The sequence below is a fragment of the Enhydra lutris genome, unplaced genomic scaffold (genome assembly GCF_002288905.1).
Source record: "Enhydra lutris kenyoni isolate GAN:26980312 unplaced genomic scaffold, ASM228890v2 scaffoldscaffold8, whole genome shotgun sequence".
Lineage (NCBI taxonomy): Eukaryota > Metazoa > Chordata > Mammalia > Carnivora > Mustelidae > Enhydra > Enhydra lutris.
The window spans coordinates 21,269,607-21,291,369 of NW_019154092.1; the positions used below are offsets into that span (position 1 = coordinate 21,269,607).

The 21,763-nt window shown below is 34.6% G+C and overlaps 1 protein-coding gene across 3 annotated transcripts in view; it reads right to left on the reverse strand.

Moving 5' to 3' along the window:
* Positions 1–4,008: 4,008 nt before the first annotated feature.
* Positions 4,009–21,763, reverse strand: part of LOC111142549 (SS18, nBAF chromatin remodeling complex subunit) — a 93,813-nt gene continuing 76,058 nt past the window's right edge. For all 3 annotated transcript variants that reach the window (XM_022495815.1, XM_022495814.1, XM_022495816.1), the window contains one exon: positions 4,009–5,789. In XM_022495815.1, coding sequence (XP_022351523.1) covers positions 5,763–5,789 — 27 coding nt within the window. In that variant the 3' untranslated portion in view covers positions 4,009–5,762. The remainder of the gene's footprint in view (positions 5,790–21,763) is intronic.

The window sequence follows — 21,763 nt, forward strand, 5'->3', positions numbered from 1 at the left end:
ATTTCTTAACACAGACCAAAAATGATGGAAGCCTCTCAGAATGTTCAGGATTTTTATTCACCTGTTAACATTAATTATTTTTAATGCACTGTCCCATAAAAAAATTCTCTCAATATGTTACCACAGTTTAAGTATTATAGCCTAAACAAATGCATCACTTCCATACCTAAGTTCTTTTTTTTTTTAAACATTTTATTTATTTATTTGACAGATAGAGATCGCAAGTAGGCAGAGAGGCAGGCAGAGAGAGAGGAGGAAGCAGGCTCCCTGCTGAGCAGAGAGCCCGATGTGGGGCTCGATCCCAGAACCCTGGGATCATGACCTGAGCCAAAGGCAGAGGCTTTAACCCACTGAGCCACCCAGGCACCCCTATACCTAAGTTCTTAAACTACGGATCTCCATCAGGAAAAGGGTAAAATTTATATATATATCTCCACGTATGTACAAGTATATAAACCACATGCACATATATATTTATGCCTATGTACATGTAAATACATATATGTGTGTATATAATATCCTCTTTTCATTATCAAAAGTTTCCCAGATTAAGCAATAAATTATATGATTATCTTATGTGTAGTCTTTATTGAATTAATGAAAATTATATTGCATTGTCTATTTCTGAGACTTGGAGTTTTAAAAATAAAAAAAATTATCTTGATTTCTTACTTTTTTACAGAAACCAAACTGAAATACTTTGGGACATCTATAGAGGTAGTTAATTAGTAAGGTACAAAAAAATTAAACAACTTGAAAACTTCAAACAAGCAAAAACTCCAAGAGGTTCTGGTCATTCTATACAAAATCAAATCACATTTCAGTAATTCTCTTACTGTTATGAAGCCAGTCACTGTTTATACCTTTGTGGTTAATTCTTATTCCATTAAAAAACATCTTATCTAAAACAAAACAAACAGGGGCACCTGGGCGGTTCAGTGGTTAAGCCTCTGCCTTCGGCTCAGGTCATGATCTCAGGGTCCTGGCATCGAGTCCCGCATCAGGCTCTCTGCTCAGCAGGGAGCCTGCTTCCCCCTCTCTCTCTGCCTGCTTCTCTGCCTACTTGTGATCTCTATATGTCAAATAAATAAATAAAATCTTTAAAACAAAACAAACAAAAAAAATCCAAAAAAACCCCACCCAAAAATAAAACAGAGAGGACCCACAAGTTTATGCCAACAAAACTGCACTTAGGTGAGTCTAACTAGTCTTTGAAATGCCATTAAATCAAACATGCCTTAATTATAATTAGTGTTTTAAATAAACAGAATACGGTGACATCTCAAATTAGTTGGTTTATTCAATAAGTAATATTGAAACAACCAGTTAGCCACATAGGAAAAAAGTTAGTGCTCTAAACCTTACCAGGTACAATCAAATTTTAGAAAAATGGAAGCAAAAAAGAATTTTTTTTATAAATTCCCAAGTCAAGGAGGTTGCAAGAAACTATGAAATTGAATATGTGAAATCTTAAAACTTTAATACAGTAAAAGACATCATAACCTAAGTTAAAAAATAATGAACAGACTGAAGAGATGTGCAACATATAGAAAACACAAGATTAATATTTGCATAGAGAGAAATATAGACATATATATAATATATATAATTATATATATTAGTGCATATGTATTTATATTATTTCCTCTCTCTTACACAGTAAACACATCACAACAGAAAAATGAACAAAGGACATTAAGAGGCATTTTGCATCTAAAAATAGTGAAGTGTCGTTAAGCATTTGAAAAGATATTCAAAATCACAAATCAAATGTAACTCAAATTTAATCCTAAAATAGAACTTTTTTAAAGCCTACAACAACTATAAAAATTAACATGGCTAATATTCTGGTGCTGGCCAGGATTTATTTTCTTAGGAGGATACTTTTTAAAATGTACATAGCCTTATACCTAACATATTCAAATTTTACTATATAGAAATATCTCAACAAGCATACCAAAAATAAAAACAAAAATTTAAAAAAAAAAAAAAACCCTTGCCAGATCGCTTATGAAAGCTTTGTTTTCCCAATATAAAAAATTAACAACACAGAATAGGGAGCATTCAAGATATTTCTAACATTAAAAAAAAAAAAAAGGAAGTTACAAAATAGTATGGCTAGTATATAATTCCATTTTTGTTGAAATGGCTTATGTGTGTAAAATCAAGTTGGAAAGAATGTATCAAACCTTTTAACAACCATTAACTTTAAGAGATGAAATTACGGAGCATGTTCATTTTTCGTGTAATCTATTTTTGCTACTGTCTTAATTATTTAACACAAATTACTTTTTTAAGTAAAAGAAAAAGCAGTGGTTTATTCATACAAATTTTGACATGGTTTCTAATCAGGAATACCGAAATTACAAAATTTCAAGAGCAGGAAGAGTCCTGGTACCAAAGTGTTTTTAAAAGAGTATAGTTGGGCGCCTGGGTGGCTCAGTGGGTTAAGCCACTGCCTTCGGCTCAGGTCATGATCTCAGGGTCCTGGGATCGAGTCCCACATCGGGCTCTCTGCTCAGCGGGGAGCCTGCTTCCCTCTCTCTCTCTGCCTGCCTCTCTGTCTGCTTGTGATCTCTCTCTGTCAAATAAATAAATAAAATCTTTAAAAAAATAAAAAATAAAAAATAAAAAAGAGTATAGTTAACTCCCTTGAACAACAAAGGAGTTAAGGCCATCAACCGGCTACCACAGTTGAAAATCCACGTATAACTTTTTATTCACCAAAAACATAGCTACTAATAGCCTCCCGCTGACCAAAAGCCTTACCACTAACATAAACAGTTGATCGTATTTTGTATATGTATTATATACTGTAGTTTACAAGAAAGTAAGCTAGAGAAAAGAAACTGTTAAGAAAATCATAAAGAAGAAAAAATCCACTTATAACACAGTACTACATTTATCAAAAAAACATCCACATGTAAGGGGACCCATGCAGTTCAAACCCATATTATTCAAGGGTCAAATGTACTTAGAGGTACTTAGTGAAATAATTCAAGGATGCAGTGTTTGCTTCCATTTGTGGGTTGGTGTATAGACAACACAAGATTAGCCATGGCTTCTAAGTGAACCAGTTACCTAAGTTAGGTTAATTGTCTATGGGGCCCATTGTAATATCCTTGCTACTTTGGCTTCTGTTAGAATATTCCACTAAGAAAATAAAAAACAAAAAACATGTGCCAAAAACAATGTGCCACCACAGTTCTACAGAATAATGCTAATATATTCCTAAACAACTAAACTAGTACAGTTAAGTATTTTAAAATGTTGATCAATAATTACCAGACTCTTTTTTTAGTAACCTTTTGTTTCCAGAATTTTATAGGATGGCATGATATTTCTTCATTATAATACATTTTGATAAAATAATAACTTCAGTTTTGGGGAATACAGTCTATACCGGGATGTCAAATTTGGTAGAAAGCTCCCGGTATAGTTAGTCTTCTTACTAGGTATCAAAGGAATAAGGTGGTTTTTGTCACCACCAATTAAAAACTTTTACGAAATAGGACTGTTATAAAACAATTAAACCTTGCAAATGCACTAGTCTCTAGGAAGAAAGTCCTGGAGGAAATTCTGCTTATTAAAATTGCAATTTTAGTTTCCATTAAAAGGAGAATAAGACAACAGAAGATGGGTTGGCAAGACAAATTATTTCTTAATGTCAGCTGAGCTTATTTCAAATGAGATAACATATCTACACCAGGTTGGGTTCAGTACAATTTTGTCTCCTCAACTCATTTATCAAATTCAGTCATCTTGATTATAGCCTCATGGACTTCATTTTCAGAGAAAGAATTCTATAAAAAACAGCCCACACAACATGCTGATTACTGAACAGTTAATTCTAATTAACTTGGGCATGGCAAGAGAATTTTGATAAAGTCCTAGAATACAAATATAGTCTGCTTATACCAGACTAACTTATATAAAAAACCCACAGCTAAGTCTCCAGACAAAACAAGAGAGTCAGAGAGATCTAATTTAAAGAAACAAATGAGAAAATTAAAATCACAAATAATTTATTCTTCCGTTAGAGTTGATACAGTTTTAAATAGCAACAAAGTACACAGTGGTGGAAAATTGGCACAGAACCTATAAGCATTTTCAATCACAATAAGGCTGTCCATGCTTTATCTGTTCAAACTTGATGTCCATTTTCTACTGACCAAGTTCAAAAAAACTCTATTCAGACCTTAAAACACACACACACTCTCTCATACACACACAGAAACACATTAAAATTCCTCCTTTTGATTACAGTATGTTGAGAACAGTACATTTTGCGTATTCATATTTATGGCACCCCTTCTGTTTTGTTTCCAGTTAGAAGTGGGAAAAATCAATTCAATTATAAAGAATACATCTTATTCCCTGGGCATAGGCAACTGTGATGAAAATAGCAACTTACCTTTGGGCTAGATGTTTTCAGATTATGCTTAAATAATCGTGGTTATAAACTTTTCAATGCATGATTTCCTGCCCAATGCAATATCCCTGAATTTAGCTAAAATAATCAGGCACAGGACAGTCTCAAATATGATTAAATATGCCACGCTAATAAACAAAGTGATCTAGAATGCAACCTCTATGCTTTTAATATAGACCAGAATAAACCTCATCAATAAGCATTTTCCTAAACATCTCTTTGTGTTACATTAACCAAAATAAAAAGGGAAAAATTTAAGAGTGTCCTTTTATAAATGGTATTATTTCCAGGGAAGGAAGTTGAAATAAAGGTTTGTAAAGTCTCCTGAACTATTCTATTATGTAAACCAATTGTCCTTCTAATGTTAAAAAATAAAATTACTAGATCAATGTTGACTCCTCTCTGATATTATTTTTAAAATGCTTTGATATTACTTACTAAGTTCCCTGATTACTCAAAGTAAAATTAACACTTCCATTTTCAGTTATTGCTATTTTAGGAGAGAATTACCACTTCATTTACATGAAACTGCTACCAAGATTCTTCAGATCCCACATGAAATAATTCTTATTGCCTCACATTTTAAAACTGTATTATAAATGATCTTTATAAAAAGGTTTTAATCCACAAAACTGGAAAGCTTTTAAAAAAATGTCTTTTTACTCAAAACTATCACAGTGCCCTTGATTATCTAACAGATAAAAGGGATCTGAATTTTCTCTAAAGAACATAATAGTGGACATATGGTGTGCTTTGTCTTCTCCCTCACCTTTATCTTTTATAGTACACCATTATGAGACCCAACACAATCAAGCATCCACCATGCTCCAATCCACATTTTAACAGAGGATTTCGGATTCTGTCCAATGCGTAGTGTACCGCCTTGCATATTCACCACATGAAATAAACATAATATACAAAATATTGCTGTAAAAAGTGTACATTTCCCTCTTCCCCTTACAAAAGAATCTGTGGAAAAGTATTAAATTCCCTTAACCTTCATAAACATACAAAGCTGTTCACACCTTTCAGTCTATAACAGTCCATTTGAAACACAGTTCCCAAATCATTGCAAATTGGTTATGTCATTGTATTTTCTGTCCAATGTTGCCATCTAGAGTAGAAATGTGAAATCAAGAGTATTTTTTAGCTACTAAAGCCTTTACAACTAAGCCACAAAGGCTGCTTACTGAGGAAACAGCCACTTATCCACAAGGTTTTTCCAAAAACTAGATGGAATGGAAGAATCTCTTCACACAGAGGTGTCCACAGTGCTGAGGTGACAATATGGCTGCTAATAGATACTGGCTATTGGAATGTAAGTACTTTTTCACTGCTGGTAATTTCCATACTGTCCCTAAAAGATAAAATTTAAAAATATAATTAGATAATAATTTGAGCATAGTTTGACCATAATAGCTAGGCACAGAAAATTATCTTAAATCTTAACACTGTCATACCACAAAAGTGACTTCACTGACAACAAACAAAACTGTTATATATTTAAGTACATAGTAACTCTGTAACTGCTTCTGATATTACATTCAATTGCAAATGGATTTCAGAATCTTTGAAACTAGAATAGTACCTTTTACAAAGTAGGAATTTAAGTGTTTGGTAAATTTTATTGAATGAACTGAGCAAGAATGAGTGAGTTCTGGTTCTAAATCCTGCTGTGGTATGTACTGTGTATTAATTAAGAGCTAGTGTAACAACTTTGTGACTGTTTAGCTTATTATAATTGCTATTACAAATTAACATCAATAGTATTTGAAATCAGTAGCAAGGATGGAAAGATGCCTGGAAGATAAAGGGAAAAGAACCTTCCATCCATACTAAAGGAGCTGGGCTTTTCCCTGAGGCCAACAAAGTGTCAGCAAAGGCATTCAGACAGGCAGCTGGTACAAAAAATCAAGAGAAGTTTGTTTTGTTTTTGTTGCTTTTAATAAGATAGACTTGAAGGCCTGTAGGCCGGCAGGATGGAAAAGACAAAGAGAGTACAGATAAAAAGAGGTGATAAATGAAGAAGCAGAATTCTACAAGGGAGGTAAATAATGTCCAGTATACAGCTGTTGGGGTTAGATTCTGGAGAAAAGAAGAAATAGGTCTTCCTCTGAAAAAGAAAAAGAATGGCAGAAGAGAAGCCTACTAGAAAATACATATTTAAGAAAGATTTCTTAAATGTGTTTAAAAAAGATGTTCCTAAAAGCACCTATTTTCCAAAAACAGTACTCACAGGAAGCACATAATCAGCTAACTGTTTCTTTTGGCTAAAATTTCCCCCTCCGAGTCATATTAATCATTTTATATCAAGAAAGTATTCTAGAATTGAACTACTTCTAAACCTTAAGAAATAATACCCTAAAACTTTACATTTCCATCCAAATAAATAGTTGAAAATCTATTAAACACCACTATATAGCTAATGGAATAATACATTATAAAGAGAATTAAGGCATTTAAAAAATATTAATGTACTTTCCATAGGTATATTCAACAAAATTTAAAGTCAGTGCTCATCTTGAAATATTTATGGGTAGAGTATCAAATCTAAAATTTGCTTAAAAATACTCTTAAAAGAAAAAAAGTAGCTTGGGGGTATATAAAACAGCATTAGCAAACTGTTGATAATTGTTGAAGTTGGTTGATAGATACACGAGGATCCATGATACTCCTCTTTTTTGTATTTGTGTACAGACTGCTATAAAACAAAGTTTAAAATAAGAAATATAAGTCAATGCTTAGCATCAGGAACTTCTTACTCAATTGCTAAACTCAGCTTCAGTATTTAGGTAATCTAAGTCCCAACTCAACTGTTATCTTTCCATCTGAATCTAAAAAAGATCCTTGAGACTTGTTTTTTTCACACTTAAAAGGTAGGGCTCTGATGTCTCCATCTCTAGATCTAAATTTTCTTTCCATTCACAGCTACATTAATTCCTACCTCATCTGTTTGTTAGGACACTTAAATAAGAGAGACATGAGGAAGGGCTTTTAAAAATTTTTAAATATAATAAATAAGTAAGCCTTAATGCTGGAGGGAAATGCTCCCCTAGTAAATGTGTATAATGAGATATTAATGAAAGTGACTTGCACATATTATGAATGATGTGAAAACAGAAGAGAAGTTAAGAACTGCTGTGTTATATAAATATAAGCTATAATTTATCTACTATATTATGAATTACTTGAGGGTAGTGAAGGTAGGGACTAGGGCTTATCCATCCTGAGGCCCCAAGTACTGGAGAGTGCCCAGCACCCACACATAAGACTTCTTAGATAATGTCTGCCAAATACTATATTCAAGGAATCATAACCATTTATGGAGCAAATATATGCTCATCACTATAATAAACTTGAAAAACAGGGAAGGTAAAACTTAGAAATAAATAAAGTACAATTACAGTAGTTCTATAAGAGTTCAGAAATTAAAAGATTAACACAGCTAAAATAATTAGAAAAATATTTGAGAGAAGGTGGAAACCTTAAGAAAACAGTAAAACTGAATAGCAGAGAAAAGAAAATGAGGCACTTCAAATAAAGGAATAGCTGAAGTAAAGGCATGTTGGAAAAACAGGTATAGCACACTTAAGGAAGTGGACAATAAAAAGGAATATACAATAATGAGAAGCAGACGCTATTACTTGGTAACACAGAGCCTGACGTAACAGAAAGAAGTCTGGCTAATAATAATAGCAATCTCAATACATAGCAATATAGCAATCTCTGTATCTCAATAACTAAGACCTTACCATGTGTCAGACACTAATAAATGTTTTGTGTCCATCTACAACCTATATAGTAAATACCATCTCCATTTTATATAAGACGAGACTGAGATGAGAATTTAAAAAAAAAAAAAAAAAAAAGTTGATCCAGACGTGATCACAGTACTGGGACCCAATCAAATCACAAGCCCAAAAAAGTGTACTGTATATCTGCAACCATTAGCAAATTCCAGAATTAAAAGTACGGGTTTGGGAGCCAGAAACCAACTTCTAGCATTAACTCCACCACTTAACAGTTTCTTATCCTTGAGAAAGTTACCTATCCTTCCTTTCTCAATTTTCTCATCTAACAAATAAGAGTAATTATAATCTCCACCTCAAAAAGAAGAAAACCTGAAATGCTCTATAATACTCAAGTACTCATTGATATTACTGGAGGCAGCTTGAGAAAGTACGTTCTAGTCAGTCACTACAGGCTCTAGTCACTCAGAATTTGCCAGCCAACTCTACTTCTTGGCTCTATCATCTTGGGCAAATCACTCCAACTCTCTAAAACCTCAGCTTCTCTGTGTCTGTTGCTTCAATTTTTTTTTTTTTAAATTATAAAATTCCTCTGACTAGGGTGTAAAGAATGAATGAGAAAGGAAGCAAGAAGACAGCATGGAAGGATCCTGCTGTGATGAACCTAGAAGATGTTGATGGTCTCAATAAAGATAAGACCGTGATTACAGAGAACTGGATAGATTTAAGAACATGTTAGGAAGAAGGGTTAACAGATTCTGTCGTGTTTTAAATGGAGGGAGAAAACCTAGAAATCAAAAGCGGCATTTGGCATTCTACTTGATGATAATACTTCTTTTTGATAGAGAAAACAGAAAGGAGGAGGAAGTTTGGGTAGAAAAATTGTGAATTTGTTTTGGTTATGCTGAACCGATACATCTAAGTGGAGATGTCCAGTAGGTATCTAATTTTGAGAAGCGAGAGCCAGACTTCATATAGAGATCTGGGAGTCAACAGCACCATAAATTGAGACCATGTGAGTAAACGAGATTGTCAAAGGACAGTGTACTGAATAAAGAGTCATCCCTAGCCTAGAAACCTGAGCAATACCAATCAACGTTCAATTTCTTTCTTTCATTTATCTAATCATACAAAAGTCTTAAAATTATTCTGTCACAATACTTCTTAGGGATTTCTTTCAGTATTCTTATGAGCACCATTCAAATTTTAGAAAGTAAAGGCCTTTATTTATTCACTTATTTATTCACTTTATTTATTCACTTATTTATACTTTATTTTTTTTATCAATATTTACTGCTAATTGCTATGTTCTACTGGGTGATGGAAACTCAACAGTGGTAAGAAAACAGAAGTGGTGATGTCTTTAAAGGACTGACATTCTAGGGTAAGAGAGTATGACAATAAATAATACATAATCTATTACATGGAGACAAATGCTACACTGAAATATTTAAGCATCTAACATAACTAATGAAACGTTCCCACTAAAATGAGTAACAGGCAAGGATGTCCCCTTCTCACCACCCCTTTACAAACACTGTACTAGAATTCCTAGCTTATGCAATAAGAAAAAGAAACATGCAGATGATAGGATCATATAGGTAGAAAACCCCAAAGATTCAACAACAACAAAAAAATCTTTGAAACTAATAAGCAAAGCTACAGGATACAAGTTAACATTCAAAAGTCAATCACCTACCTGTATGCCAGCAATGAACAAGTGGAATTTGAAATTAAAAACACTACTATTTATACTAACACAAAAATGAAAATTAGGTATAAATCTAGGTATAAATCTAACAAAATATGCATAAAATATACATGAGATAAACTAAAAAACTGATAAAAAAATTTTAAAAAATAAATGGAGAAATGTTACATGTTCATGGATAGGAAAATCAATATCGTTAAAATGTCAATTCTTCCTTATGTGATTTAAAGATTCAACACAATCCCAATCAAAATCTCAGCAAGTTATTTGTGGTCACTGACAAATTGATTCTAACGTTTACAACGAGAGGTAGAAGACCCAGAATAGCCACACAATATTGAAGAACAACAAAGCCAGAGGACTGATAGTTCTGACTTCAAGACTTACTATAAAGCTACAGCAATCAAGACAGCGTGGTACTGGTGAAAGAACAAAAAAATAGATCAATGGAACATTAAAGAGAGCCTAGAAATAAAGCCACATAACTGTAATAAACTGATCTTTGACAAAGAAGCAAAGGTAATGCAATGGAGCAAAAAGTCTTTTCAACAAATGGTGCTAGAACAACTGGATATCCATAGGCAAAAAAGTGAAACAAGACAGAGATCCTAAACCCTTCACAAGAATTAACTCAAACTGGACCACAGACTAAATGGAAAATACACAAGAATAAAACTCCTAGAAGATAACACAGAAGAAAACCTAGGTGATTTGAATTTGGTAATGACTTTTTAGATACAACACCAAAGGCATAATCCATGAAAGAAATAATTGATAAGATGGACTTCATTAAAAGTAAAATTTTGTACTCTGCAGAAGACAATGTCAAAGGAATGAGAAAACAAGCCATGAAGACAATACAATATTTACAAAAGACACATCTGATAAGAACTGTTATACAAAATATACAAAAAACTCCAAAAATCCAACAATAAGAAAACAAACAACCCAATTAAAAAATGGGCCAAGATCTGAACTGACATCTCACTAAAGATATAAAGATGGCAAATAAGTGTATGAAAAGATGTCCACATCATGTTATTAGGGAAATGCAAATTAAAACAATGAGATACCACTACACACCTATTAGAATCACCAAGATTCTGAACACTAACCACACCAAATGCTGGCAAGGATGTAGAATGAGATTGCTGCTGAGAATGCAAAATGCGACAGCCACTATGGAAGACGGTTTGTTAGTTTCTCACAAAACTAAACAGACTCTTACCATATAATCCAGCAAGCGTGCTCCTTGGTTTTTATCCAAATGAGTTGAAAATTTATGCCCACACAAAAACCTGCACATGGAAGTTTATAGCAGTTTTATTCATAATTGCCAAAATTTGGAAGTAACCAAGATATCTTTCAATAAACAAATGGATAAACAGACTTCAGTACATCCAGACAATGGAGTATTACTCAGCACTGAAAAGAAATATGCTATCAAGCCATGGGAAGGACTTAAATGCATATTACTAAGTGAAATGCCAGTGAAATGAAAAGGCTACGTACTACATGATTCCAAGTATATGACATTTCAGAAAAGGCAAAAATATGAAGACAGTAAAAAGATCATTGTTTGCCAGGGGTTAGGGAGGAGAGAGAGATAAACAGGGAAGCACAGAGGATTTTTAGGGCAATGAAACAATTCTATATGATACTATAATGGTCAATACATGTCATTATACATTTCTCAAAATGTACAACACCAAGAGTGAACCCTAATGGACACTATGGACTTGGGGTGATAATGATCTCTTCAGTCTGAGTTCACTGATTATGACGAACGGACCACTCTGGGATGCTGATAGCAGGAGAGGCTATAAATATTTAAGGATAGGATTTATATGAAAACTCTCTGTACTTTGTGTTCTATTTTGTTGTGAACCTAAAACAGCTCAAAACAATAAAGACTATTTTTTAAAAATTAAAACATGCTTCCAGTGAAGATGGATTTGCCCAAAAACCACTCAAAACATATGAAATGATCGCATTCAGGACACAAGGTAATGAAGAAAAGCAATTTGAGAAACTGGAAACAAATGAAGTGAGCCCTCTGGTTATACATTTTACTGTACTAAGAAGTCTCTACACTGCAGTGTGTGGAGTGGAACTAAGCCTACATCTGAGTTAAAGACAAAAAGCTTAGAGTCTGGAGAGAAAACAGGAGCTAGAGTTCATAGGACAGAGTACTAGAAAGGAGAGAAATGCATAGAAAAAGAACTGTACAGCTCTGCAAAGGAACTCTCTTGAGTACTCAGTGTAGTACTGATATGCAAATGCAAGCAGAAACAACCAAAAGAATTAGAAGCAGCAATACTTGGCACTCTTAAAGAAACAGAAATAGTGCATATTCCTACCAGTCAGAGTGAAAAATCTCACAACTCAAGGGCATTGGGTTGAGTACTTGAAAAGTTACTTAGCAGGAATACTTAGCAGAGGACTAAACACTGCTTTGGTCCTGCCTAAAAACCTTAAAAGCAATCCCTATAAGATCAAGATGTGTCTACATTACTTAACTGCATCCCAAAACAAAGCTCAAGAATATTTCTAAGAATACATATGTATCCACCACCCAACAAAGCAAAAGTGGCATTCATAATTTCTGGCATATAATCAAACATCATGCATACAAAGAATGAGAAAAATGGCCCATAATGAAAAGAAAAAAAAATCAATCAAAACTAATCCAGATGTTAAGAATTATCAGAAAAGGATATTAAAATAGTTATCATACCTGCATTTCACATATTCAAAAATTTAGGCAGAGACATGGAAGACATAAAAAGGACCCAAATTGAAATTCTAGGGAAAAAACTCAAACTGAAATTCTAGAAATGAAAAATACCTGGGAATGGATCAAAAGCAGATTAAACAATGAACAAGAAAACATTAGTGAACTTTAAGACACAGCAGAAGAAACTACTCAAAATAAAGCAAAAAAAAAAAAAAGGAAAATAGAAAACAAAGTATCAGTGAACTATGGTGCAAGTTTAAGGAGTCAAATATACATGTAATTAGAGTCAACTAATCATGTAATTGGAGAGGAAAGAAAGGGATATAGGGGTAAGAGAAGGAAAAATACTTGGTCAGAATTTTTCCAAATTTGATGAAAACCATAAAGCTACAAATCCAAAAAGATATGTGAACCCTATGCAGAAAAAACAGCCAAGCAATTTCACAAAGGGAAAAATCTCAAAAAAAAGCCAAAAAAAGAAATACCAACTACCAGAAAGGAAAGAGAAGAGTAAGAGCAGATGTCTCCTTGGAAATAATATAAGCAAGAAGATGGTGGAGCCACATTTTTTAAAGTGTTGAAAGTAAAAATACAAAACAAAACAAAAAACAAAACAAATAAACAAAAAGAGAATTCTATACCAAGAATAAAAATTTTTTAATAATGGAAGAGAAATAAACACTTTCTCAAACATACATGAACTGAAGGCCTGTGTTATAATAAATATCAGAAACAATTTCCTTTCCTTCACACAAAGGAAAATGATATCAGATGGAACTATGAATCTACCATAGGAATCAAGAGTACCAGAAATAGTAAATATATAAGGTTTTTTCTTATTATTTAAATATCTTTAAAGGATAACTGCTTTTTTAAAACAAAATAAATTCCATATGCAATAGTTTATAACATGTACAAATAAAATTTACAATAATAGCACAAAGGTTGAGAAGAAAAAAATGAAAGAAAACTATTGAAAGGCTTTATACTACACATAGGTGGTATATTATTACCCAAAATATGCTACAAAATGGGTGAACCTTGAAAACATCACACTGAGTGAAAGAAGCCAATCACAAAATACCACCTATGGCATGACTCCATGTATCTCAAATATCCAGAGTAAGAAAATCTATACAGACTGAAAGTAAACTACCCGTTTCCTAGGAATGGATGTTTAGAGAAAAATGAACAAACTTAAAAAAAAAAAAAAAATTCCCAATGAATGGTATACTCTAAAATGGCTGAGTTAATTGAATAGCATGTGAATTATATCAGTAAACGTAGTTTTTTTTTAAGGAGGATTAAAGTTCAAAATAAGACAGAACAAGAAGAAAAAGAAAATAAAGTACAAAAAAGGAAAAAAAATCAAGATGATAGATTCAGTCAAACCCACAATCACATAAAAAAACATAATGTTCAAAGCCCCTCCATTAAAAGGCAGATTGTCAGACTGGATTAAAAAAGCAAGACTTGACAAATGCTGCCTTCATGAAATACAATTTAAACATAAAAACACCAATATGTTAAAAATAAAGGGATAAGGGGTACCTGCCTGGCTCAGATGGTAGAACATGCAACTCTTGATTTTGGGGTTGTACATACGAGCACCACATTGGATGCAGATTACTTAAAACTAAAATCTTAAAAAAACTAGTAATAAAAGGGTAAAAAAAGATATGTAATTCTATCAATAATCCAAAGAAAGTTGGTGTGGCTATATTAACACCAAAAGGATCACAGAGCAAAGAATATTATCATGGATAAAGGAAGTTATTTCATAATAGTAAAGGAATAAATTAAGACATAAAATTCCTAAAACTGTAAAAACCTTAAAAAGGTAGCACTAAGATTCATGAAGCAAAAATGGACAGAACTGCAAGGAAAAATAGACAAACACACAATTATAGCCAGAGATCTAATGTGTTTTTTTAAATAACTAATAGAGCAGAAAGAAAATCAGCTAAGATATAGGAGACTTGAACACTATCAACCAACTTGATCTAACATTTATAGAACATCCTCACAGACCATATTGTGGGCCATAAAGTAATAAGTCTCAATAAATGTAGAAGTTATGTTGATAGAATTATGATGATGGAATTAAATGAGAAGTCAGTGAGACCAAAATATCTGGAAAATCTCCTAATATTTAAAAACTAAATCATATACTTCTAAATAACACTTGGATCAAAGAAGAAATCAAAAGCAAAATCAGAAAATAATTTCAACTGTGAATAAAAATACAACATAAAAAAATTTGTGCGCTATACAGTTAAAAAAGTACATAGAGGGGAACTTACAGCAATGAACACCTAAATTAGGAAGGAGGGCAGTTCTTTTATCAATGGGAATTCAGCTATTACCCTTAGGAAATCGGAAAAGAGCAAGTGAAACCCAAAGCAAGCAGGAGAAAAGAAATAATAATGAAGAGGGCAGAAATCAAGGAAAAAGAAAAACAAACAGAGGTGGGGCAGGGGGAGGGGGGAATCTATAAAAAAAAAAAAAAAAAAAAAAAGCTGGCTCTCTGAGAAGACCAATGAAGTACATAAAACAGGCAGCCAAATTACTTGGGGGGAAAAAAAAGAGAGAGTGGATACACATTACCAATATCAGAAACAAAAGAGAGATCACTACTGATACTAGAGATACTAAAAAGGATAAAAAGGGAATCATTCAACACAACAAATGAAATGGACAAATCCCTTAATAAAAACAAATATCTCAGGCACCTGGGTGGCTCAGTTGGTTAAGCAACTGCCTTCAGCTCAGGTCATGATCCCAGAGTCCCTGAATCAAGTACCGCATTGGAGTCCCTGCTCAGCAGGGAGTCTGCTTCTCCCTCTGACCTTCTCCCTCTCATGCTCTTTCTCATTCTCTCTCTCTCTCTCTCACTCAAATAAATGAATAAATAAAATCTTAAAAAAAAAAAATACAGGGGCACCTAGTGGCTCAGTCGGTTAAGCAGCTGCCTTCAGCTCAGGTCATGATCCCAGGGTCCTGGGATTGAGCCCCACATCAGCCTCCCTGCTCATTGGGGAGCCTGCTTCTCCCTCTCCCTGCCACTCTGCCTTTTGTGCTCTCTCTGTATCTCTCGTTCAAATAAATAAATAAAATCTTTTAAAAAATACAAATATCTCCTCAAGAAGAAATAGATAACCTGAATATGCCTATGTCTAATAAAGAAAACAAATTTGAAATTAAAATCCTTCCTGCAAAGAAAATCCAGGCTCAAACAGCTTCACTGATAAATGGTACCAAACATTTTAGAAGGAATAATAACAACTTTACACAAATCCTTCAAGAAAACTGAAGAAGGATCCTTCAAGAAGGATGCCTAGGTGGCTCAGTGAGTTAAGTGTCTGCCTTAGGCTCCGGTCATGATCCCAGGGTCCTGGGATCGAGTCCCAGATCAGGCTCCCTGCTCAGCAGGAGGTCTGCTTCTCCCTCTGAACTTCCCCCTCTCATGCTCATTCTCTCTCATTCTCTCTCTCAAATAAATAAAATCTTTTAAAAAATAAAAATAAATATACTTTTATATATAGGAATTAACAATTATAAATTGAAATTTAAAAAAATTTACAGTAGTGGGGCGCCTGGGTGGCCCAGTGGGTTAAAGCTCTGCCTTTGGCTCAGGTCATTGATCCCAGGGTCCTGGGATCGAGCCCCACATTGGGCTCTCTGCTCAGCAGGGAACCTGCTTCCTCCTCTCTCTCTCTCTGCCTACCCCTCTGCCTACTTGTGTTCTCTGTCAAATAACAACAACAAAAAAAAAAATCTTAAAAAAAAAAATGCCTAGGGGCACCTGGGTGGCTCAGTGGGTTGGGCCGCTGCCTTCGGCTCGGGTCATGATCTCAGGGTCCTGGGATCGAGTCCCGCATCGGGCTCTTGGCTCGGCGGAGAGCCTGCTTCCCTTCCTCTCTCTCTGCCTGCCTCTCTGCCTACTTGTGATCTCTGTCAAATAAATAAAACCTTTAAAAAAAGAAATGCCTAAACAACTCTGAAAAAGAACAAAGTTGGAAAACTAACAACACCTAATTTCACAACTTACTATAAAACTATAGTAATAAAGAGGTATTGTCATAAAGACTAATAAATAGATCAATCCAGAAATAGACATATTTATGATTTTCAGCAAAGGTTCAAAGGCAATTCAGTAGAGAAAGGACAGTCTTTTCAACAAATGGTGCTCAGAAAATCAGCTATCCATTTGAAAACAAAAATACAAACTCCAATTTATGCTTCCTACAAAAAATTAACTCAAAATGATTACAGATTTAAATGTAAAGTTAAAAATATAATGCTTCTAAAATAATGAGGAGAAAATCTTTCTGACTGTGGATTAGGTAAAGATTTCCTACATATAATATCAAAAGCATGATCTACAAAAGAAAAAGTTGATAAATAGGACTTCATAAAAATTTTAAAGTTCCTCTCTTCAAAAGAAAATGCTGAAAGAATGAAAAGAGAAGCCATATATTGGATAAAAATATTTGCACATTATATACCTGATAAAGGACCCGTATGTACAATATAGAAAGACCTCTCAATACTCAACAGCAAGAAAATAAGGAACTGAATTTTAAAATAAGCAAAAGATTTGACCAGACATTTCAGAAAAGATATACAGATGGAAAATAAGTACATGATAAGTCACTATCACCAGTCCTTTGGGACGTAAAAATGAAAAGCATAATGACCTATCATTATACATCCTTGTTATAAATAGGTAAAACTGAAAAGACTGACCCATCAAAAAATATCAAATAGTACACTTTTAATATGTGCATTTTCTGGCACATCAGTAACACTTCAATAAAGTTGTCTAAATACAGAAGGGTGGAGAAATACAACAGTCCCCTCCTTATCCACGGTTTTGCTTTCTGTAGTTTCATTTACCGGTGGTCAGCTGTGGTCCAATAGCAGAAGATCTTCCTGACACATCTTCAGAAGGTCAAGAGCAGCTGAACACTACAACATAATGCCTATGTCACTCCCCTCACTTCACCTCAGCACGTAGGCATTTTATCAGCCCACATCACCATAAGAAAGGTGAATACAATACAGTAAAATATTTTGAGAAAGACCACATTTGTATAACTTTTATTACAGTATATTGTTATAATTGTTCTTTTATTATTCTTTATTGCTGCTAATTTCTTACTGTGTCTAATTTATAAATTAAACTTTATCATAAATATATATACATAAGAAAAACATGGTATATACAGGGTTTAGTACTCCCTGTGGTTTTGAGCATCTACTGAGGGAACTGGAATGTATCCTTTGTGGGTAAGGGGGGGCCTACTACAAAGCAAGGCAATGGAGGAGGTTACTATTTTTAAATATTTATTTATTTATTTTAGAGAGAGGGCACCAGCTAGATGCTCGACATGGGGCTTGATCTCACAACCCTGAGATCACAACCTGAGCTGAAATCAAGAATCGGACATTCAACCGACTGAGCCACCAAGGGGCCCAAGGATGTCACTATTTTAAATAGGTAGACTGTGAAGGACTTCTTGATACGACATGGTGGGAGATCAGAGCAGAAACTGGAAGAAAGTGAGGAACCCACACATTGCAAGTTATCGGGGAAGAGTTTTGGCAATAAAGGGTGCAGTGAACAGGGAGAAATATGATTGATGTGTATGGGAAGAACAGCAAACAAGCCACGGTGACGGAAGCAAACTAAATGAGGGCAGCTATAAACACAGAGATGAGGTGGTGGGACAGGTGAGGGGGGCACAAGGCATGTAGGGCTCTGTAGGTCATTATAAGATCTAGCTTTCACTGTAAGACTGAAGTCACCACAGGGCTTTGAGCAGTGGCTTTAAAAGCAACTAATGTTTTTGGGATGCATGGGTGGCTCAATTAGTTAAGCAAGTGCCTTCAACTCAGGTCATGATCCCACGGTCCTGGGATTGAGTCCTGCATCGGGCTCCCTGTTCGGGGGGAGCCTACTTCTCCCTCTACTGCTGCCACTCCCCCTGCTTATGCCCCTTTGCTCTCTCTCTCCATCAAATAAATAAATAAATATATATTTTTTTAAAGCATCTTTTTTTTTTAAAAAGATCATTTTTAAAATTGTAAACATTTTAAAATGTTTTTAAAGATCATTCTGGGTCCTATGTGGAGCATATTCTATAGCGGAGCTACAATGAAAGCAGGAAGACCAAGAAGGAAGATAATTGCAATAGTCCAAGTGAGTGACAGTTGTAACTGTGACTTGGGTAAGAGCAAGAGGTTGTAAAAAACAGCTAGATACTGGATAAATTCTGAAGGAAAACGTGGTAATTGACAAGATATTTGATTTACAAAAAAGAGGGGAGCCAAGATGACTCGAGCTTTTTAGACTATGGAACTGAATCAAGCAGCTATTTCTGAGATAGAAAAAAATAATGGAGAAGCAACAGCCTCTAGTAATGATTTCTCTCTCAATTTTTCCCCTCTTTTAGTTCATCATGCACACTACTCTAAGAATCATCTGCCTAAACCACCACCATAATTATATTACTATTGGATTTAAGAATCTGTATCAGTTTTCTAATCCTTCACTATCTTGAAGATACTATCTAATATCTAATACTTCTATCTAATATGTCTATCTATCTAATACTAACACTATCTAATACTTCCCCTAAAATGAAGAGACCAACAAGTGTTTGGGTTGGGGGATACAGATAAGGTAAAACCCTTGATAAATGTGGACAGACTAACACTAGAGTAGCTAAGATGGTCCCTCCTCATAGCCTTTTTTTTTTTTTTTTTGAGATTTTATTCATTTATTTGACAGAAAGAGAGATCACAAGTAGGCAGAGAGGCAGGCAGAGAGAGAGAGGAGGGGAAGCAGGCTCCATGCTGAGCAGAGAGCCCGATGCGGGGCTTGATCCCAGGACCCTGGAAGCATGCCCTGAGCTGAAGGCAGAGGCTTTAACCCACTGAGCCACCCAGGCAACCCCTCATAGCCTTTTCTAGTAGGAAAGGAAATGTGGCTGGCATCTACCCAAACACCATGGGTCTTTATCTACAGTACCATCCCAAATTCCCAAGTAGTTCAGGGGGTGGACTAATTACAATAAAAACAGTAGTATATCATATGTCTATCATATATACTACATACCACACATAATATCATATATGTGTACCAAGTACCACGCATAGCTAATATTTTATACACATCATTTAAAACCTTTTATAGGTTCCAAATGATGTCAGGATAAAGTCCAAGCCCCCTAACATGGCTTGTAAGAGTCTTTCTAATCTAACCCTTAACTTTTCTCTCCAATCTTGCCTCTCCCTCCCCATGCTTCTGTTTTATTCTACCACACATCTCAATGCTAGTCCTTTAGGAATGCACTTCATTCTGACTAGAATATCCTTCCCTCCTCTATGTCTACTTGTCTAATACCTACTCATCCTTGGGCCCTCACACTAATACAATACTTCCCAGAGAACATTTTTTCTATTATCTACATTAGGAGTCCACTTCCACAAAAATCTTGCCTTTCTTCACCCAAGTACCTCTCATACTATTTTATAACATCTGTTTATTTGTCTAGACTTAAGTTCACAAAGACAGAACTTATGTTTATCTTATTTCCCAATGTACCCCAATTTTAGGTATTTGGCATACAAATATTACTCAAGAAACATTTACTTAATGACTAACAAGCTTCAGGGATTTAGAAATACATCATTTAGAGAGAATATAGCTAGTTCAGTCCATGACATGCTCAAGTTGATGGAAATAGCAAGACATCCAAAGAGAGATGTTCCATACACAGCTGAAAAAAATGGAGCTGAAGGGTAGTCTGAGGGTACTGAAAATATAAGATGGGGTGAATAGAGAGACCAAGAAAAACACCAAGCCAAGGATTGATATTTGGATAAAAGATGAGAAACAAATGAAAAAATAAAGAAGGAATTACTGGAAGTGTTAAATTTTAAAAAGCACAGTAGTTAGAAGTTAAACAAAACCATTTATGAATGAAAATAGGAACACGTGTCAAATATATCAAAAGTAAAGTCAAGAAAGACCAAGATACTTCACTGGTACAGCAGGGTGCCTGGGTGGCTCAGTCAGTCAAGCATCTAACACCTGATTTCAGCTCAGGTCATGATGTTGGACTTGTGGGCTTGAGCCCTGCATCAGGCTCCACGCTCAGCATAGAGTCTACTGGACAGTCTCTCTCTCTCTCCCTCTGCCCCTCCCTTCACTCCAAATAAATAAATAAATAAAATCTTTTAGAAAAAGATTGCTCCACCAGCTATAAGAACCATGTCTGTTTTACTCCTTCAGGACCTAATATAGTATCCAGCACACAAAAAATTAATAAATATTTGCTGATTGAGGGGACAAAAGATCAGAAGCTCACTTTTTAAAAAGTTAACTTGTCTAAAAAGAGCCTCAATCTTCTCAGGAATTTTGCCCTGAGTCATTAGCCTATGACTTATTTCACTTTTATTTATTTATTTTTTTTAAGATTTTATTTATTTATTTGAGAGAGAGAGCATGAGGAGGAGGGTCAGAGAGAGAAGCAGACTCTTTGCCAAGCAGGGAGCCCGATGCAGGACTCGATCTCGGGACTCCAGGATCATGACCTGAGCCGAAGGCAGTTGCTTAACCAACTGAGCCACCCAGGAGCCCCCTTATTTCACTTTTAAAATGTAAATAAAATTTCAATCTAATCCTTTGGCTTCATGTTAGTGATTTTTAAAAAATATTACTCTTTTGTCCTTACCCATTTAGTTTAAGTCTCTTCTATCTCTTTTACCTTTACCTCTGAAATAGGAAGTGTCAGTACAAGGGGCAGTAGGCTTCAGAGAGCATGGATAGAAGAACTGCTCATGTCTCAAGTTCTAATTAGTAGGATACTGAGTTGTTCCTCAAACCAGATCGTCTATACTGGTCTTAGAAGCATAACTTACCAAAAAAAATAACCTATTTTAAAGAAGCTTAAGTAGTGAGCAGACAAGATTATCCTCACTAGAAAGTCATTAGACAATACTGAAATCAATCTAAAGAAACTGATAACTTCATAAACCAATTTTATTATAATTTAGAGTACCTATAACAAGATTCACTGCCGCACAGATTAAGTCTGAAAAGCTTACTGACAAAAAGAAGGAAC